Here is a 19,050-nt window from a genome sequence, read left to right as displayed (position 1 = left end):
TGTACTTTGAATGCAGCCAAGGAGAGTTCTGACTTACTAGACAACTTTGCTTCCAAAAGCATTAATGTGAGGCAGGGAAAGACAGTGTTGTGTGTTGAGTATGACAGAGGTTGGAGGGAAGGGGTACACTCTAGTCTCACTCATTGCACCCTAACTAATCCCTCCTTAGCCCTGTGGCTCAGTGTTTTGGGAGACTCCTCCTATGCCTTTTCTTCCATATTAGGCAACCTTGAGAGAGAAACTCCAAAGAGACAAGGAAAGCCTCAGGGGCTTAAAGTTCCTGGAACCCACCAAAGGTCATCATTTGCTCCTCCTTCCAGCAAGTTAAAAGGTGAACTGCGAGCTGGTGATGGAGGAAAGACGCTCATATTTTGGGATGGAAATTCAGGGAAGTAAAATGCCCTCTTCATAAGGTCTCAAGGACCGCTTGGTCTCCTTCCCAGGAGCAGTGGCTTTACTTTAATCATCTTCTTGACACATTGGCAAGTTGACGAAAGTAAAGACGTTAAACTCTATCATTATTGAGAAGCACAAGAAAATGGCATAAAGCACCAACACATAGATGCCAAGTTTCTTGTCAAGTCTCCATTTATTTAGATGAATACCAAGCACCTGGAAGCAAAGAAATAAGATGTTAGGCCTCATAGAGAATCAAGGACTATGAGTCCTTTCAAATAAAAATAGCATCCAAAGGGAACCTCAAGGACTCAGTAACCATGTTTTAGGGGTGAGTAACTTGGCAAATTTCTGTAAGCAAGCCAAGTTACAGGAAAATTTAGAAGAACAGTTCAAACTTTACCAATGACCTTCAAATGTCCAGATTTCAGTGCTTGGCCTTCTTGATTCCATTTCCTAATGTAATGGATATTCTTCTTTTGCTGCATAGAACCATACTTTTCTTTTAACTTTTCCTGTTTCCTTAACCTTCTTCTCTTTTGCTGGATTTTCATTTTCTTTCCAACCTCATAAAGTAAGTGACCCTCAAGGATCAGGCCATAATAAGTCTTCTTTTCTTTCTCTATAGTCTCTCCTTGGAATTCTCCTCTATGAAATCAAAACCTTAATCTCTGACTTTAGCTTTGCCTTCCCTTCTGAAATCTAATTTATAACTGGGTGGGTTGGCCTCTTCCAACTCTAGCTAGATGATCCTATGAATCCCATACTTCTCCAGGATAATTTTATCTGTATGTATGAGTTTATTATCTGGATGTACAAGATTATTATTTTTCCTCTTGAAATGCTTTTCCTTCTGATTTTACTGTATCTGTGGCATCACTATTTACCTAGTCTCCCATGTTTATAATCTGGAGGTTATTTTTCTCTTCCATAATCAGTTGGTTGCCAGGTCCATTCAAAGCTGTCTCCTTATATTTTGAATCAGATCTCTTCTCTAATTCCACTGCCACCAACCTAGTGCAGACCTCTCAAAATTACTAATTATCCAGATTATTGTACTAGCTTCCTACAAGGTCTTCTTTCTTTCTTTTTCCCATTCATACCTTTACCAGAATGGTATTTTTGAGGCTTAGATCTTTCCTCTAGTTTCAGATGAAATCTCACCTTCTATGGGAAGCTGTTCCTGATCCCCCTTAATGCTAATACCTACCTTCTATTGATTATTTACAATTTTTCCTGATTATATCTTGTTTTTACATAGTTGTTTGTATGCTGTCTCCAATGATTAGACTGTGAGCTTCTCTGTATCCTTGGCACTTAGCTCACTATCCACCACATCAAGTGGTTAGCACTTAACAAATACAACCAATTATTCTTTGCTTATTGCATTCTTGTTGTTTAGTCAGGTCTTATTGTTTGTGACCCCATGTGAGGTTTTCTTGGCAAAGATGCTTAAGTGGTTTGCCATTTCCTTCTGCAGATGAGAAAACTGAGGCCAATAGGGTGTGACTTGATCAAGGCTATAGAGCAATAAGAATCTGGGCTAGGATGTGAACTCAGCTCTTCCTGATTTGAGGTGTGGCACTCTACCCTAAAGCACTACCTAACTAGCCTAAAGATACTGGAGTGGTTTATCCTTTCCTTCTCCACTAGATTAAGATAAGTAGAAGTTAAGTGATTTACCCAAGGTGATACGGGTAGTACATAGATGAGGTAGAATTTGAACTCAGTTCTTCCTAACTCCAGGCCCTGGAATTTATCCACTGAGCCACTTAGTTGTCTCCTGGCAAGCCTTTAAAATCCAACCCAAATGCCACTGCCTCTAAGAAGCCTTTCTCAATCTACTTGGTGTATAGTGACTTTGCCTCTTAGCACTCATATGGTACTTTGTATTGCAACTCTCTAAAACACCAACCATGTATGAGTTGAGTGTTATAATTTGATGTGTTGTTCTTATTTTTCCACACAGTTATATAACCCTAGGCTTCTTCAATTCAACTCAATAATAATTTCTAAAACACAAAATAAAAAGTACAACTGTATCTACCCTCAAGGAACTTGCTTTTTATTGGAAGTTCTCCGGTGGGGAAAGACTGCATTTTATTCAGTCCTTGTATCTATCCCAATGCTACTCACAATACTCTTCAAACATAGAAGGTATCTAATAAAGTGTGTTCCACTGTATTATATTGGGCAAGCCTCTTTACCAGTTATATAATCTCAGTTCCAGTCTTTGAACTGCTTCTTAATTTTATTTTATCTTCTCCAAAGAAGGCCACATTCACCTCCCTGGGGTCAACTTTACTCTCAATTTGACTCCAAGGCCTTTTTTCCCCCACTATCCACTTTAGGATTGTTGGGGTTCCTTTTCTTCCCACCTTTCCTCTCTCTCCTTTTCTCTTGTCCCACCTATCTCATTAAAGAGGAAGTGGGACATTTATTGGGTTCAGTCCCACTAATGACTGGCACAGGAGCTTTGATGTGTTCTTTTTGACCTACTGTGGCTCAGATCTGAGAGATCCCCCAGATTCAGCCTTCCCACTGTAAGGATTATAGGTGAGCAATACTGTACCAGGCTACATGTTACCTTCCAAAGGCAGCAAGGGTAGTGGATAGAGAGTTGGCTTTTGAGTTACACATGAATTCAAGTCCTGACTCTGACACATACTAAATGTATGATCCTAGACAGTTCCTGAACCCCAGTGATCCGGACAATGATTGAAGACTATAAGCTGGAGAGAAGATGCCACTCATAAAGAGCACCCTCTCTCAATGAAGGGCAGCTAGGAGTAGTGTCCTGGGCTTGGGGTCAAGAAGATTTGAATTCAAATGGGACCTCAGACTCTTACTAGCTCTGTGAACCAAAGCAATCACTTAACCCTGTCGGCCTCCGTTTCCTCAACTTTTGCCAAGAAAACCCCAAATAAGATCATGGAGAATTGGACACAATTGAAATGAATCATATGTTTGGTTAAAAGAAGTTAGCTTTACCATCATTACCATGGATTATTATGGCAGCATACAAATATAAATATTCACCTAAAACCAGAAATGATCTAAGATTCAGAAATGAATGTGAGGGCACGTAAATAGTTTATTTTAAATTTTTAAAAACTCACAGTAAGAGCCACAGATCCAAGTAATAGCACAACTGAATAGACCAGCCCCTTGCTGTTTATTGTTACCTATGGGGGGAAAAAAAAGGAAAAACAGCTTTAAATCTTGACTATTCACTACAAGAGAAGAAAATACAATTAAACACTGCACCCAAATCATCTTGTAACCTAATAAACATTTTAGCTTTAAATGATCTGAGGATTATTAAAGCTAGAAAGGAGCTCTCATGAGTCTTCTTTTCCAGTTCTCTCTCTCTTCACTGATAAGGAATCTGAGGTCTAGAGAAAAGAAGTGTCCAGGGACTTGAATTCTGGCCCTCTCAGTCCAAATTCATTACTCCTCTGTATTGTACTGTTGGTCTCCTTTGTCCACTCATAGAATTTTACAGTTGGAAAGGACCAGATGGATCATTCAGTTCTATTTCCCCATTTTATAGATGAGGAAACAGACACAAAGAAGATTAACAGCTTTGTCCACTGATCATCCAAAATTGAGTGACAAACATTTTATTACTTTAGCTTTTCAATGACAGTACTATTCCAAAACAAAACAAAACAAACACAAGTGGTTCTAATAAAAACAGGGAAGCTTTAAATTCTGTTCTCTTTAACCAAAATGTATTCTGCTATAAAGGTCACCAGTCAGACTGATTTGAATTAGACAAAAGGAATTTGCTTAGGTAATGTAATACTGATAGAATCTATCAAATTGCCCAATCTCATCTGCTGCTCTTATCTCTTGAGTGTTTCCTCTATCTCTAAAATGGGGAGATTGATATCTGACTCTGTCTGCCTTGAAGAGCTGTAAGCTAAGGCTAGATCAGAAAGCAATTCTAAGGTCCCTGAGAGCAGGGAAAAGAATGTATTTTACCTTTGCATCTCTCCCTGACCCCTAAAGGTCCTCATACATAGGAAATGCTTGATACTTGAATCATTCTACCTCTCTGAAGATCAGTTTTCTCTTCTGTAAAATGGGGATACTGATTTTTGCACTCTATACTTTGCAAGGTTAATTTGAGTAAAGAGATTTGTAAACCTGAAATCACTTTAGAAAGGTGAGTTATTATTAATTATAATTATAGTTATAGTTATAATTAGTTATAATTATAGTTATAATTAATCAGTATACATTCATAAATACTGAACTGGTGTTCTTTGGAATTTGTTGTGGTTGAATAATGTCTGGCTCTTCATAAGCCCATTTGAAGTTTCCTTGGCAAAGATATTGGGGAGTGGTGTCATTTCTTCTCCAGTTCATTTTACAACTGAAGAAACAGAGGTAAACAGGATTAAGTGATTTTCCCAAGGTCACCTAGCTAGTATAGGTATCTGAGGTCAGATTTGAACTCAGGAATAGGAGTCTTCCTGACTCTAGGCCTGCCACTTTATCCATTTCACCATTTAGCTGTCTTTGGAATACATTATATTAAATTGAGGTCAGGTTCTGTTTTTTTGCTTCTTTTTTTGTATCCCCCAGCCCTTGGTACAATACCTGAGCTAATAGGTAGTTAATACATGATTATTGTATGAATAAGGATCTTAGTAAGTCAGATACTTCATCTTTTCTGTGACACAATTCAGTGAATTCTTGGGAAAGGTTGTTGTGAGGGCTGGGATTGGAGGTGAACATCAGGTATCATGGTAGGTGACAGGGGAAGACTGTAGATGTGCTAGTTCCACTGCTGGGCTGGGACAGGAGTGCATTATGAAGCCCAGTCCAACAGTGTGGCAGTCAGCATAGCTCTTGTTAGCGTATGGCTTAAGTGAAGATCAACAGAACCATTTCTTGATCTTTTCCTAAGAAAACTGAATTTGATTCTGATTTCAATTTTTTTTTTTAGGTTTTTTGCAAGGCAATGGGGTGAAGTGGCTTGCCCAAGGCCACACAGCTGGGTAATTATTAAGTGTCTGAGACTGGATTTGAACCCAGGTACTCTTGACTCCAGGGCCAGTGCTTTATCCACTATGCCACCTAGCCACCCCTCAAATGTTTTTTTTTTTTTGCTACTTCCTTGCCCTGGTGATGTAGAATCTCAATTATTCTCTTAAAAGTAACAACCCAGTTCTGTCTTATGGACTTTGGTTATTGATGTCCCTGAATAATCATTGGCTAGAAGTGGAAGCAAGAGGGTGGGCAAGGGAGAAAGAGAGAGAAGGGAAGGAGAGAGTGCAAAATGGGGCTGGGATCTGTTCACAAATCATGTCCCAAGTGGTAAAGTATCTCTGAGCCTTATCTATTGAACTTACAGCCCTGCCTCAGTGTTCAGACTTCCTGGTGAAGAGGAGGGGGAAGAAGAAGAACCAAAGGTCACAAAAAATTATTATAACAGCCTGTGGAAGCTGTCACCAGTTTCTGAGTAACTATACTACTACTAATAATAACTCTTTACCTTTACATAGCACAGTATAAGATCCTAATAAATGTTTTTTCATCCAACCATCCATCCATCCATCATTCCCATAATACTTTAAAATTCACAAAGTATTTTCTTCATAATAATGCTGTCAAGTAAGTAATGTGTGCATTCTTAGAAACAATTTATAGATGAGAAAACTGAATTTCAGAGAGGTTAAACTGAAATGTTTTAGGTCATATGACTACTAAGTATCAGAGCTGGAATTCAAATCAAGGGTCCCTGACCTCAAATTCTGTTTGTATGTTTTTTTTCCCATGACATTATGCTATTGAAAAAAGAAATGGGAGAATTAGAGTCTAGTATATGTTATGTAAGAAGAAGGAGAGGGTCTTTTCTTCATACCCAAGAGAGAACTGACATATCATTTCTTATTTCTAGTTGATTTTACATTGCAAAGAAAATTCAATTTATTTAAAAGGTAAGAAAAGAATACATACAGTTGATCCATAATTAATGACCATGGTTTGCAGTCCCCATGGTATTCCCAGTCCTACAAGGATGTCGAATACATTACTTCCTATGGTATTAGACACAGCCATATCTCCAAGGCCTAGAAAGAAAAAAATCCCCACATTCATTAATCAAAAGCACATCTTTAATGTGATTTCAACAGTGTAGGTATTTCCTTCACTGGTTCAACTCTTAATCCCTCTTGTTTCTTTCTATTTAAAGAAATTCTTGGCTATAACCCTTCAATAAATTTTATATAGAGTATCTAATCAAAGCAAGGAAGCTTTCCTTTTTGTTAAAAGAAAAAACAAATAAATTTTAATATCTATATTTAATAAGTTAATTTAGCTATTTTACCCTAAAATTTTCACTATCCTTGTGGAGAAAAGAAATTCATTATTTCTTTTTTTTTGAATGTTGTTTATTTTTTCCAATTACATGCAAAGATAGTTTTTATCATTCATCTCTTTGTAAATTTTTGAGGTCCACATTTTTCTACTGCCTTCCTTTCCCTTACTCCCTCCCTATGACAGTGAGTAATCTGATACTATTTCTTTTAAGATCATCTTAAGGACCTACTTTCTCCATAAATCCATCCTTAATTACTACAATGATGTTTTTCAATCACCCTATCTGAGACTCACAATCAAGCATTTGATCTTGTTAGACTATCTATTCCCAGTTTGTCTCCTGAGAATGAATATCCATTCCCCAACCAAATTATTAGGACCTTGAAGCTAAGGAATTGTGTCTACTACAACATGGTGACTCCATATACATATATGATAGATAGTGAACTATCTCAGAGAACTCTGAAGCCTGAAACCAAATTTAAAAGCTAAACCTTGGGCTGAATAGTCAATTTCTTGACTGGCAGCTTGCTAAAATTTCAATTTGCATAATATTCACATATCACTAAAATTAATAATTACAATTATAATAATGTTAATAATCACAAGAATCACAATAATAGTATTTTGATGTTAGAGAAGGATCATTACTGCTCTAATTTCAGGAAGGTTGAATACCAATTATTGGGCCTCTTGCAGACTTATATTCGACATTTGTATTGGAATACCGGCTACCACCTGCCCCTGAAAGCCCAACCCACATCCTTCTCTGGGAAGTTCTGCTGCACTCTACACATGATGTCAATGTCTTTTTTGCTCTGTTCTATTCTGTCTTTGCACAGGTTACCTCCATCCCCCCATGTCTGGAATGAGCACATTCCCCTTCTTTGCTTTGTAGTACCTATTTCCATTAAAATATATTCAAATACTACCTCTGACGGGAAGTCCTTATTGATTTGATCATGTCAACCCCTTCTATGTGAGCTCTGCCCATGCCATTCCCCACTCCTTCAATAAATTCCAGTGGTTTCCTAGTGTCTCCAGGAGAAAATACAAAAATAATGTTTGCCATTTTAAACTACTTATACCTAGGCTTTTCCAACCTATCCATTCTTCTTGTTTGTTTTTTTTTTTTTGCAAGACAGTGGGGTTAAGTGGCTTGCCCAAGGCCACACAGCTAGGTCATTATTAAGTGTCTGAGGCTGGATTTGAACTCAGGTACTCCTGACTCCAGGGCAGGTGTTCTATCCACTGTGCCACCTAGCTGCCCAATTCTTCTTCTTTTAAAAACATTTTTTAAAAATTTATTTTTCCAAATACATACAATTGTAGTTTTCAACAATATTTTTGACAAGATTTTGAATTTTACATTTTTCTTCCGCCCTCCTTTCCTTTGACAGAAAGCAATCTAATATAGATTATACATGTATAACCATGCCAAACAGATCCATTTTAATTATGTTGTGAAAGAAGAATCAATTCGAAACCTTTCCATTCTTCTCACACTTTACTGCTCCACAGCTACTCTTCCACCCAGAGACACCGGCCTCCTGGAGGTTCCATGAACAGCATACTTTATCTTTGGCTACAGATAATCTCTTTAGCTGTCCTCTATTGAAACACTCCCTCCTCTTCCCGACTACTGACCTTTCTGGCTTCCCTTAAAATCCTACTTTCTTGGAGGTCAGCTAGGTGGTCCAGTGGATAAAGCACTAGCCCTAGAGTCAGGAGGGAGAGAGTTTAAATTTGGCCTCAGATACTTAATAATGACCTAGCTGCGTGACCTTGGGCAAGTCACTTAACCCATTGCCTTAAATAACTAAAATTAAAAAAAAAATTTAAATCCCACCTTCTATAGAAAGCCTTTCCTAACCCTCCCTAATTTCAGTGCTTTCCCTCTTTTAATTATTTCCTAATTACCCCCTATAAAGTTTGCTTTGTATATGGGTTTGCATGTTGTCTCCCCTATTAGGTTATGAGCTTGAGAGTAGGGACTGTCTTTTGCCTCTTCTTATATCTCCAGAACTTAGCCTAGGCTTGGCACACATATTAATAAGTATTTTATTGATTGATTGATTTCCATCTAGCTGTTAATGCCACCCTTCCAAAATTACTCTGTATGTTTTTTTCTATACTTTTATGTGTTTATGTACTCTCCCCTGACTACAGGACCAGTTTCATTTTGATCTTTGTACACTATCACCTGGCATGGTGTGCTTGGTACAAACATCCAATAAATATCAATGGATTTCAGCTCATGGTAATTAGAAATTATTCAGTTCAACTGTTTCATTTTACTGAGGTGCAAACTAAGGTCCAAAGAGACCTTCTCTGAACTAGTTCGGGCAGTTAATGGCATGGCTGGGACTAGTACTTCAGTTTCCTGACTCTGCTTTTATTATATGACTGGTAATCTCGATCTACAGTTATTTCTAAGGAAAGCATTCCAAATATGTATTAAGTGAGGGAACTATCTGGAAGAACAACACTGAGGTTAGTATTTCAATTCCTTTTTGGTTATGAGGGGAGGTCAGTCACATCACATCATTGGGTGATGATCAACTCTGAAGGACTTGTTCATTTCAGTAGTATGATAATCAAAGACGATTAGATGGAAAAACCATCCATATCCAGAAAAGGAATTTAAATAAAGATCAAAGGTTACTATCTTCAATTTTTAAAAGTTATCTTATGTATTATGTCATTTTTTCTCTCTCTAATGTTTTTTTCTTCCATTTGGATTTTATTATTCTTTCATAATACGATTGATATGGATCTATGTTTAGCATGGTTATACACATAGAGTCTCTATTAGATTGCTTTCTGTCAGGGAAAGGGGAGATGGAAGGGAGGGAGGGAGAGAAATCTAAAACTCAAAATCTTACCAAAAAAATGATTGGTGAAAATTACCTTTGCTTGTAGTTGGAAAAACAAATAAATAAAATATTTAAATGAAAAAAAAAACTTTTACAAAGGCCAATAAAAGTTGAAAACTGCTCTCACAACAATTTTAATTCATTACAAATATGATGAACATGTAGTTCAGATGGAAAGATTTTGGTGCATCTTTGAGTTTGGTCCCCATTCAAGCAAAAGTGCTGAGGATTTTTGAATCCTGTTATCAAGTCACATTCTCAGCAAGAGGAACTGGAGCCATCTAGCCCACCTTCTCATTAAATGTCCACCATTAGGCTTGATTTTTACTTGTCAGGGGCATTCCCTTTCTCTTTCCTTTTTTTTTTTTGACATTTTTGGAAATGTTTCATTAAAATTTCAATTATGGGTTATGATAGATAAGAGTGGAACAAGTTAAAAATAAAGTCAAAAGAACAAAACAGAAACATGCCCAATTATTCATCAGAAGTTAAATATTCAGTATAAATTACAGTAATTTTTTCCACCCACTAAACAATGTTAAGAACTATGAAAACATAAATTATAAAAGATACAATTTTTCTTTGGATCATTTATTCCCTAGTCCAAATTTTCCTAAGCAGAAAAAACAACCTAGAGAAATTAGCATTTTAAAAGCAAATGTTCACCTGGTTGGAAGGGAGTTATTTCTCAGTGTATGAGTTCTTTGAAATCAGGACCTGTCTTTTGACTTTCTCTTTATGGCACAATAAATAGGGACTTAATAAATACTGGACTGGCAGATGGCCATATGAGGAAAAAAAACTTCACTTGATTTCATCTTTGATTCCCCCTCCCCAAATTTTTTGTCAAAATCCAATATGAAATACATATTTTTATCATTCAATATAATAGAAATTATGGATTAGTATGAAACTTTAATGTAACTTCTACTATGTGATATCATTAACCAACTTGCATTAGAACAGTAACTTTTTTTTTAAAGAAACAAAGACTGGGGGCAGCTAAGTGGCACAGTAGATAGAGCACCAGTCCTGGAGTTAGGAGGACCTGAGTTCAAATTCCACCTCAGACACTTAATAATTACCTAGTTGCGTGACCTTAGGCAAGTCACTTAACCCCAATGCCTTGTAAAAAAAAAGAAACAAAAATTGAGCTTTTAGTGGAAGGGGAGAATCTAACAACCACATTTTCTAACATAAATTTATCAGCATTTCTATACTTTTCTTGAAAAATAGGATTACACTGAGGAAATGACAAATTACTAAATTTGATCAGTTCTACCTCTAATATTTTTTAGTAGTTCTCAGTTTTACCTTGCTAAATCAGCTTTCATTATCACTTTAAATTTAACAAACACTTGCTAAATACTAGAGGAAATGCAGCATATAAGTAACACTCAACTAGCCTTTATGGCAACTACAATCTTTGCAAGTGCTTGGCAATGAAGAAAAAGAGGCAGCACAGGTAATACTAAAATTAAGGGGCATTTCTTTTTAAAAAAAGTATTTAAGGTTCACAGGCTCTGCATGGGTTAATCTTTGATTATTAAGAAAAACCACCTATCATCAATTTATTGATTGCCAGCTAACCTATTTAATAAAATAATTATTAATTACCCAGAAACTTTGTTTCTCAAGGTTTTTCACTGAGTCAGAACTTGAACTCAGACCCTTTTACTCCAATCTCAGTGCTTTTTGTCTTTTTTTCAAAGATTTTTACAAGGCAAATGGGGTTAAGTGGCTTGCCCAAGGCCTCACAGCTAGGTAATTAAGTGTCTGAGACCAGATCTGAACCCAGGTACTCCTGACTCCAGGGCCCGTGCTTTATCCACTGCCCCACCTAGCTGCCCCACTTTTTGTCTTTCAACTGTAAGAGGAAATGTGAAGCAACCAGCACTAATGAAATAGAAGAGCAAGAAAACAGAAAGACTTTCTGCTTTTTAAAACAGAAAGACCAATAAACTTGATTTCCAATGCTTAAATTTTTTTAGAGGGCAATTTACAGTGAGAAAAAGATAGGAAAAATAGGTGTCCCTGATTGTGCTTATTAATAAGGCAGCTAGTAATTCTAAGTCTCTTTCAAAGGTGTTACTCAAAACCCTACTCCTGAAAAAAAAAACCTTTCTGAATTTTATAATATTCTGAATTTTAAACATCTCATTTGATATAGTAAGAATAAGACTGGATTTGTGTTATAAACTATGTTATATAATATTAATTATATTTTGGATGATTCAGCTATTTAACTGATTTTTATACATTTTTGAATATTTTATACTATATAGATACATTTATAATTTATTAAGCATGATATCTAAAATTTGTGCATGTCATCAGAAACATAAAATCTTATTTCATTGTTTTTATTAAAAAATCCTATTGTACTCATGTCATTTCTATTCATAGCATCTTGTTCAGGAATAACAATTAACAAGGATAATAATCATATTTAAGATTTTTATAGTACTTAGAAGGTTTGAAAAGATTTTTTCTATGTTATTCTCATTTGATCCTCATGACAACCTTGTATGATAGATGCTTTCATAATTTCCAATTTACTGATGCAGAAAAGGGGAATAAAAAAGATTAATTAAGAGACCTGGCCAGAGTACCTAGTTAGGAAGAATCTGAAGTAGGAGGTCCATATATAACTTGTTTATTTATTGATATTTTTGGGTGAGGGAATGGGATTAAGTGACTTATCTGGAGTCACATAGCTAGTTAGTATATACAAAGTTTGAGAACAGATTTGAGCTCAGGTCCTCCTGACTCCAGGGTCAGGGCTCTTTACACTGACTGTGTCAGTTAACTATCTTGACTGACATATGGTATCATACAATGCAGGCCCAAAAGAGAAGTCTGTCAAAATTCAATCAATACAAAGTCCCATATTATCTTCATAATGTAATTGACATATCAGATCTTCAATTGAACATTTATTTATTAAGAATGTTAGCTGCTGTCAACCTTGTGAGTCCTCCCTTTATGAATGCAAGTTGCAATTTCTCTGCACTTTAGTAGATAACTTAATGAGTTGGGGGGGGGAGAGACAAAAATTTCATCTTGGGTGGGAGGTGGGGAGGAATCAGTCTCTAGTGATGAGCATCCTTGGAGAACAGTCACACCATCTGTTTCCAGGACTATACCTGAAACTTTTCCAGGATGAAACCTTCTAGAACTTATATTCTGCTTGTATAGATCTAAAAGAAACCACTGTCTTTGCCACACCATGATTTTGGGGAAGATAAAATCAACTCATTGCCTTAAAGTTGGATAATGGAAATTCTCTTAAAAAGGAAGCTTTCTATATTAAGATAGACAGTACTTTGAATTCTTCTCTGTAACTTTCAGGTACCCTGGCCAACACAAAAGGGTTTTATTTTCTATGGGGAATGATTATAGGTTTCCTTCCAGAGATTTAATGCTTAAGAATGGGCTCAGTATTCAAAAAGCTGTCACCAGGTGCGAAAGTTTCCATCTCTGTAGAGAGGGGAGATGAAACCTCTTGAAGCATTATTATTAAATTGCTTTTCTTCTCCCAAGTGTGAGATGTATGAATACATTTTTTCCTTTAATTTAGTTTAAACAAAGGAATAATGGAATACCCACCCACAGGTGTCTTCTGGGTATAGAGCAATGAATAGAAACTTAGATGCTCAGCAAGGGCTTGTCATTTAAAGGAATCAGGCCAAGTACTGTTGTCATAAGCACAGGATGTCAGGGCCAGATGGGACTCTAGAACATTCTGTGTCTTAGAACTTAAGCTGTCCAATTTTTAACTGAACTCCATTCACTTAACTCTACATTTTTTTCTCATATTCATAGTCCTTAACCACTTTTGACTCTCCTGACCACTCACTCCTCCCTGATACTTTCTATTGTTCTGGTTCTCATGAAGTTGCCTTTTCCTGATTCTTCTTCCAACTGACTCTTCTCAGTTACATTTGCTGAATCTTCATCTCCCATCTCAAGGTCCTCTTTGAGTGTTGAATCATTTTCAGCAGTGTCCACCTGCTTGGGACCCCATTTGGGTTTTTCTTGGTGAAGATACTTCTTCAACTCATTTTACAGATGGGGAAACTGAGGCAAACAAGATTAAATGCATAGGGTCACACAGCTAGTAAGTGTCTGAGACAGGATTTGAATTCAGGTCCTCTCAACTCCAGGGATCTATCATCTTGGATATTTTTAAGGCATTTTGCATTCAACTTGTCTAAAGTGAAATTGATTGTCTTTCCTCCACTAACCTTCCCCTCCAACAAATCTCCCTTTTCCCATTGAGGAAAACATCTTCCTAGTGACCTCAGTTCAGAACCCTGTAGATAGCTTCAACATTTTCCTGTACCTCATTCAACAAATGCAACCAACTGCCAAATCTTGTTGATTTTCTTTCTATATTTGAGTGCTTTGTGTCTTAGTTAAAAAGGTTAATTTTTTTAAAAACATCACTTGTACAAAAATATTCATAGCAGCACTGTTTGTGATGGCAAAGAATTGGAAATTAAGTGAATGTCCTTCAATTGGAGAATGGCTTAAAAAACTGTGGTATAACCTCACACCTCTCAGACTGTCTGGCCAATATGATCAGAAAGGACAGTGATCAATGTTGGAAGGGATGTGGGAAATCTGGGACTTAGTGTATTAATTACATTGTTGGTGGAGCTGTGAATTCATCCAAACTTTCTGGAGAGCAGTATGGAACTACGCCCAAAGGGTAACAAAAATGTGCATTTGATCCAGCCTTTGATCCAGCAATACCACTACTAGGTCTACACCCTGAAGAGATGATGAAAAAGGGTAAAAACATCACTTGTACAAAAATATTCATAGCAGCCCTGTTCATGGTGGCAAAGAATTGGAAATTAAATAAATGTCCTTCAATTGAGGAATGATTTAACAAACTGTGGTATATCTATGTCATAGAACACTATTGTTCTATTAGAAACCAGGAGGAATGTGAATTCAGAGAGGCCTGGAGGGATCTGCATGAACTGTTGCTGAGTGAGATGAGCAGAACCAGAAGAACACTGTACACCCTAATAGCAACATGGGGTTAATGATCAATCTTAATGGACTTGCTCGTTCCATCAGTGCAACAACCAGGGACAATTTTGGGCTGTCTGCAATGGAGAATACCATCTGTATCCAGAGAAGGAATTACAGAGTTTGAACAAAGACCAAAGACTATTACCTTTAATTAAAAAAAAAACCCAAAACATCTTATTATGTAATTTTGCTATCTCTCTTATACTTTATTTTTTTTTTCTTAAGGATATGATTTCTCTCTCATCACATTCAACTTAGATCAGTGTATACCATGGCAACAATGTAAAGACTAACAGACTGCCTTCTGTGGGGGGGTGGGAGTGGGGGTAGGGGAAAGTGAGATTAGGGGAAAAATTGTAAAACTCAAAATCTTTCAAAAAAATAAAGTCCCCCCCAAAAAAGGGTTAATTTTTGTGTAAAGGTACTGTCATACTGAAGAATGGGTACACTCCATTCAGTAATTATGCAAAGTCCATCATTTTTTTTTGCTTAATTATTTCTGTCTTCCCAGCATCTCTGACATCTGTTCCCTTTGCTCTTCTCACACAGCCACCATCCTATTTAAATCTCTCATTACCATTTTCCTTAGGACTATTATAATAGCCTTCCAATTGGTCTTTCTGCTTACATTTCCCCTCTAAACTGCATTCTTTACATAGTTGCCAAAACAAACAACCTAAAAACTTTGAGTTGCTTCCTACTACCTCAAAGATAAGCAAAAAAGTCCTAGGCAAGTATATATATGCATCTAAGTATGCATTCTGGAGTAGGAGAAGTAGGTTAATAGGCAATTCAATGACAGAAAGACCATTCAAAAATCTTATTCTAATATTTTCAGTCAAGATAGTAAATGACATAAAAATTGAGGTTAGAGAAGAAATCCTGAAATTATATTTGTGTCCTTCACTTCATCAAGATTTTTGTATATATAATATATAAACAAACTGTAGTATATGCAAATGATGTAATACTATTGAACAATAAGAAGAAAGACAATATGAATTTATGCTAGCAACTGAGCTAAACTCTTTAAATATACTTTCTCATTCGGAAGCTATTATTCTGGTGAAGTGGATATAGAGTGCAGGATCTGAAGTCAGGAAGCTTCATCTTCTTGAGTTCAAATCTGGTCTCAGATACTTATTAGTTTTGTGACCCTGGGCAATTCACTTAACCCTATTTAACCTCAGTTTTTTCCTTCTTTAAAATGAGCTGGAGAAGGAAATGGCATCTTTGACAAGAAAACCCCAGATGGAGTCATGAAGAATTGGCCATGTCTGGATAACAATAGATATTATTATTGCCTCCATTTGATAGCTGAGGAAACTGAGGCTGAGAGAGGTTAAGTGACTTGTCAAAGGTCACACGGCTAGTAAATGTCAGAGGCCATCTTTGAACTTAAGTACTTTTATCCAGCGTGCCTAGAAATAACACTTATGAGGAATTCAGAGAAGTAGGAACTGATGGATAATGTAGTAAGTTTAGCCAGTAAACCACTATTATAGAGGTAAATTTAATATAAGCAAAAATACCACTGCAAATCTATAGAATTTTTATTAATTATAATGACTAATTTTGGTTCAGAAGTAGAAATGATAAGTCAAAAGGTATACTTTCCTTCTCTCTGTAGAGAAGTGGAGGACTTTGAGTATAGAATGTTGTATTTGCTGTTAGATACAGTTTCTAGGTCAACTGATTTGCTCATTGTGATGAAAGTTATATTGTGAAGAAACTATAGCATTAAAATGAAAATCTTTTAAAAATTTTTAAGAAAGACATAATTTTCTGTGAATTGTAAGACTTTAAGTAAAAATTTAAGATTAAAAAAACTCTCATGTTGTTTCTTACTATTCATATAAAGGTAATATTTGCTTTGGATTTTTTTGGGGTGGCGGGGAAGAGGCAATCAGGATTAACTGATTTGCCCAAGGTCACATAGCTAGTAAATATCAAAAGTCTGAGGTCATATTTGAACTCAGGATCTCCTGACTCCAGGACTGGTGCTTTATCCATTGCACCACCCATCTGCCCCTGCTTTAGGAATCAATTAATTAATTAATGACTGATTAATAAAAACAAAACAGACATGCAAAACAGATCAGATTACCTTTTTTTTTCTGACACTAAACTAATAGATTAGGGAACTGATGAGGCCATTGTTCCCCTAGATTCTGGGAATTTAACAAAGTCCATCATGCTTGTCTAATGAATGGGATGAAGAGATAAGAAATAGACAACAGTAGAATTAAGAGGAATTCTTTAGGTACCATGTCAGAGTTCTGTTTAGCGGGGTGGTTGTTATTGAAGTGCCTAAGGGATTTGGCCTTGGCCTTGGTCAGGGGTTCAAGACATTTATCTACGACCTGATAGAAAAAATGTGATTGGCATTCTTCTCAAATTTGCAGAATGTACTAGGTAAGCAGGGATGGATGACACAAAGGATGAGAAAGTATCCTAAAATGATCTAAGTAGACTAGAGCTCTTGACCAAAGATAACATGAGATTTGATATAAATAAAATGTAAAGTCTTATAAGAGAGTTCAAAATGTGAGCTTCTTATGAGTAGTTATAGTTTTATTTCCTTGTTTTCTCAGAGCCTAGCACAATTCTTAGCAATATAGCAGATGCTTAGTAAATGATTTTTGATGATGATTGATACATGGATATGGGAATTCACCCATGTGCTAAATAATGTAACAAATGACAGTTCAAGTAGTCTTTGGCCTACGTATTAGGCCCATTAACCACCCTTTTATAATTTTGGTTGGGAGGGAATAAGGCTACCTGTTGATATTGATGATTTCAGAATGCATAGGAGCTTCCTAGGATCACGGGATTTAAAAGTAGAAGGGACATTAGAGATGCTGTACTTTCCTTCCACGGCCCCCCCCCCCCATACAATTGAAACCCAATGTCCAAGGATTTACAAATTTTTTTTTTGTTTTGCTTTTGCAAGGCAATAGGGGTGGGGGTGGGGGGCAGTGACTTGCCTAAGGTCACACAGCTAGATAATTATTAAATGTATGAGACCGGATTTCAACTCAGGTCCTCTTGACTCCAGGGCCCATGCTCTATCCACTGCATCACCTAGCCGTCCTGACCAAAAAATATGCAGTTGGTAGTAGATTAGCAGAGACAAGATTCAAGCCCAGGTCATCTTAGACTCAAAATCCAGTGGTGTCTCAAAAATATAAAATAAGAGAATGTTAGGATTAGAAGGAGCCTCAAGGATCAATCATTTGCTCCACCTGCTTCATGATATATATAGGGAAAAGGTGAGACCCAGAGAAAGGAAGGGAATTGCTGGAGTGACTTAAGGCCAATTTTGCAGCAGAGCCAGCCCTGGCCAACAGGTATCCTGGGGTTCTCCCCACCCTACCCCCCAACCCCATAGCCCTTACGATACCTTGTCTGGCCACAATTAGGCTGGCCATGCAATCTGGCACACTTGTTCCTGCTGCTAGAAAAGTAATGCCCATGATAACATCAGGGATCCCAAGTGTGTATCCGATAATAGTCACCTGCGGAAGAAGAACAAAACAATCTGAAATAACCATGGGACATCTTTGGAAACTTTTTGTTTTGTTTTCAGTAAACACAGAAAGAACACAACAATCTCCTTAGCTGGGTACCCTCAAGGATGGGTATAGTCAGAAAAGAAGGTAATCTAGTTCTGCAGACTCTCAAGTCTTTCGGGGCTCATCTATCTTCTACCAGCTGTCCAGTTGGTTTTCCTAAAGCACAGGTCTGGCCATATGGCTCCTCTAGCAGCTCTCTAATGCCTCGAGGATGCTCTTCCTAAACTGGTCCCGCATTATCTTTCAAGTCTTTCTCCACCATCTCACCACATATTTTACAATCCAGGGACACATGGACTCCTTGATGCTGCTCACACACAACACAACACTGGCTGTCCCCTATGCATGAAACTCACTCTGTATCTCTGTCTTTCTTTCTCTCTCTGTCTCTCTGTGTGTCTCTCCTCTCTCTCTCTCTCTCTCTCTCTGTCTCTCTGTCTCTCTCTCTCTCTCTGTCTCTCTCCGTCTCTCTCTGTCTTTCTCTGTCTCTCTCTGTCTCTCTGTCTCTCTGTCTCTCTCTCTCTCTCTCTCCACATCTCCTAGCTTGTCTGGCTTCCTTCAAGTCTCAGCTGAAGTGCCAACTTTTTTTTATTAATTTTTATTAAAGATATTATTTGAGTTTTACAATTTTCCCCCATCTTACTCCCCCCCCCCCCCCCCCCACGGAAAGCAATCTGTCAGTCTTTACTTTGAAGTGCCAACTTTTGCAAGAAGGAGATATCTTTTCTGGTCCACTTTAACCTTAGGGTAAAGAAACACTTGGAGATTATTTCCAATTAATAACTTGTCTGTATTTAGGTGATTGCTTATTTTCTCAAGCT

The 19,050-nt window shown here is 37.0% G+C and overlaps 1 protein-coding gene across 1 annotated transcript in view; it reads right to left on the bottom strand.

The window, feature by feature from the left end:
- Nucleotides 1-314: 314 nt before the first annotated feature.
- SLC24A4 (solute carrier family 24 member 4) overlaps nucleotides 315-19,050 on the bottom strand; it is a 247,227-nt gene continuing 228,491 nt past the window's right edge. The window contains exons 15-18 of the mRNA XM_074236269.1: nucleotides 18,058-18,172; nucleotides 6,367-6,479; nucleotides 3,516-3,581; nucleotides 315-612 (exon numbers count right to left, since the gene is read on the bottom strand). Of these exons, the coding sequence (XP_074092370.1) occupies nucleotides 460-612; nucleotides 3,516-3,581; nucleotides 6,367-6,479; nucleotides 18,058-18,172 (447 nt within the window). The 3' untranslated portion in view covers nucleotides 315-459. The remainder of the gene's footprint in view (nucleotides 613-3,515; nucleotides 3,582-6,366; nucleotides 6,480-18,057; nucleotides 18,173-19,050) is intronic.

Source organism: Macrotis lagotis, chromosome 4 (genome assembly GCF_037893015.1).
Source record: "Macrotis lagotis isolate mMagLag1 chromosome 4, bilby.v1.9.chrom.fasta, whole genome shotgun sequence".
Lineage (NCBI taxonomy): Eukaryota > Metazoa > Chordata > Mammalia > Peramelemorphia > Peramelidae > Macrotis > Macrotis lagotis.
Note: the sequence above shows the minus strand (reverse complement) of the source record. Positions and strands in the feature narration are given on the sequence as shown.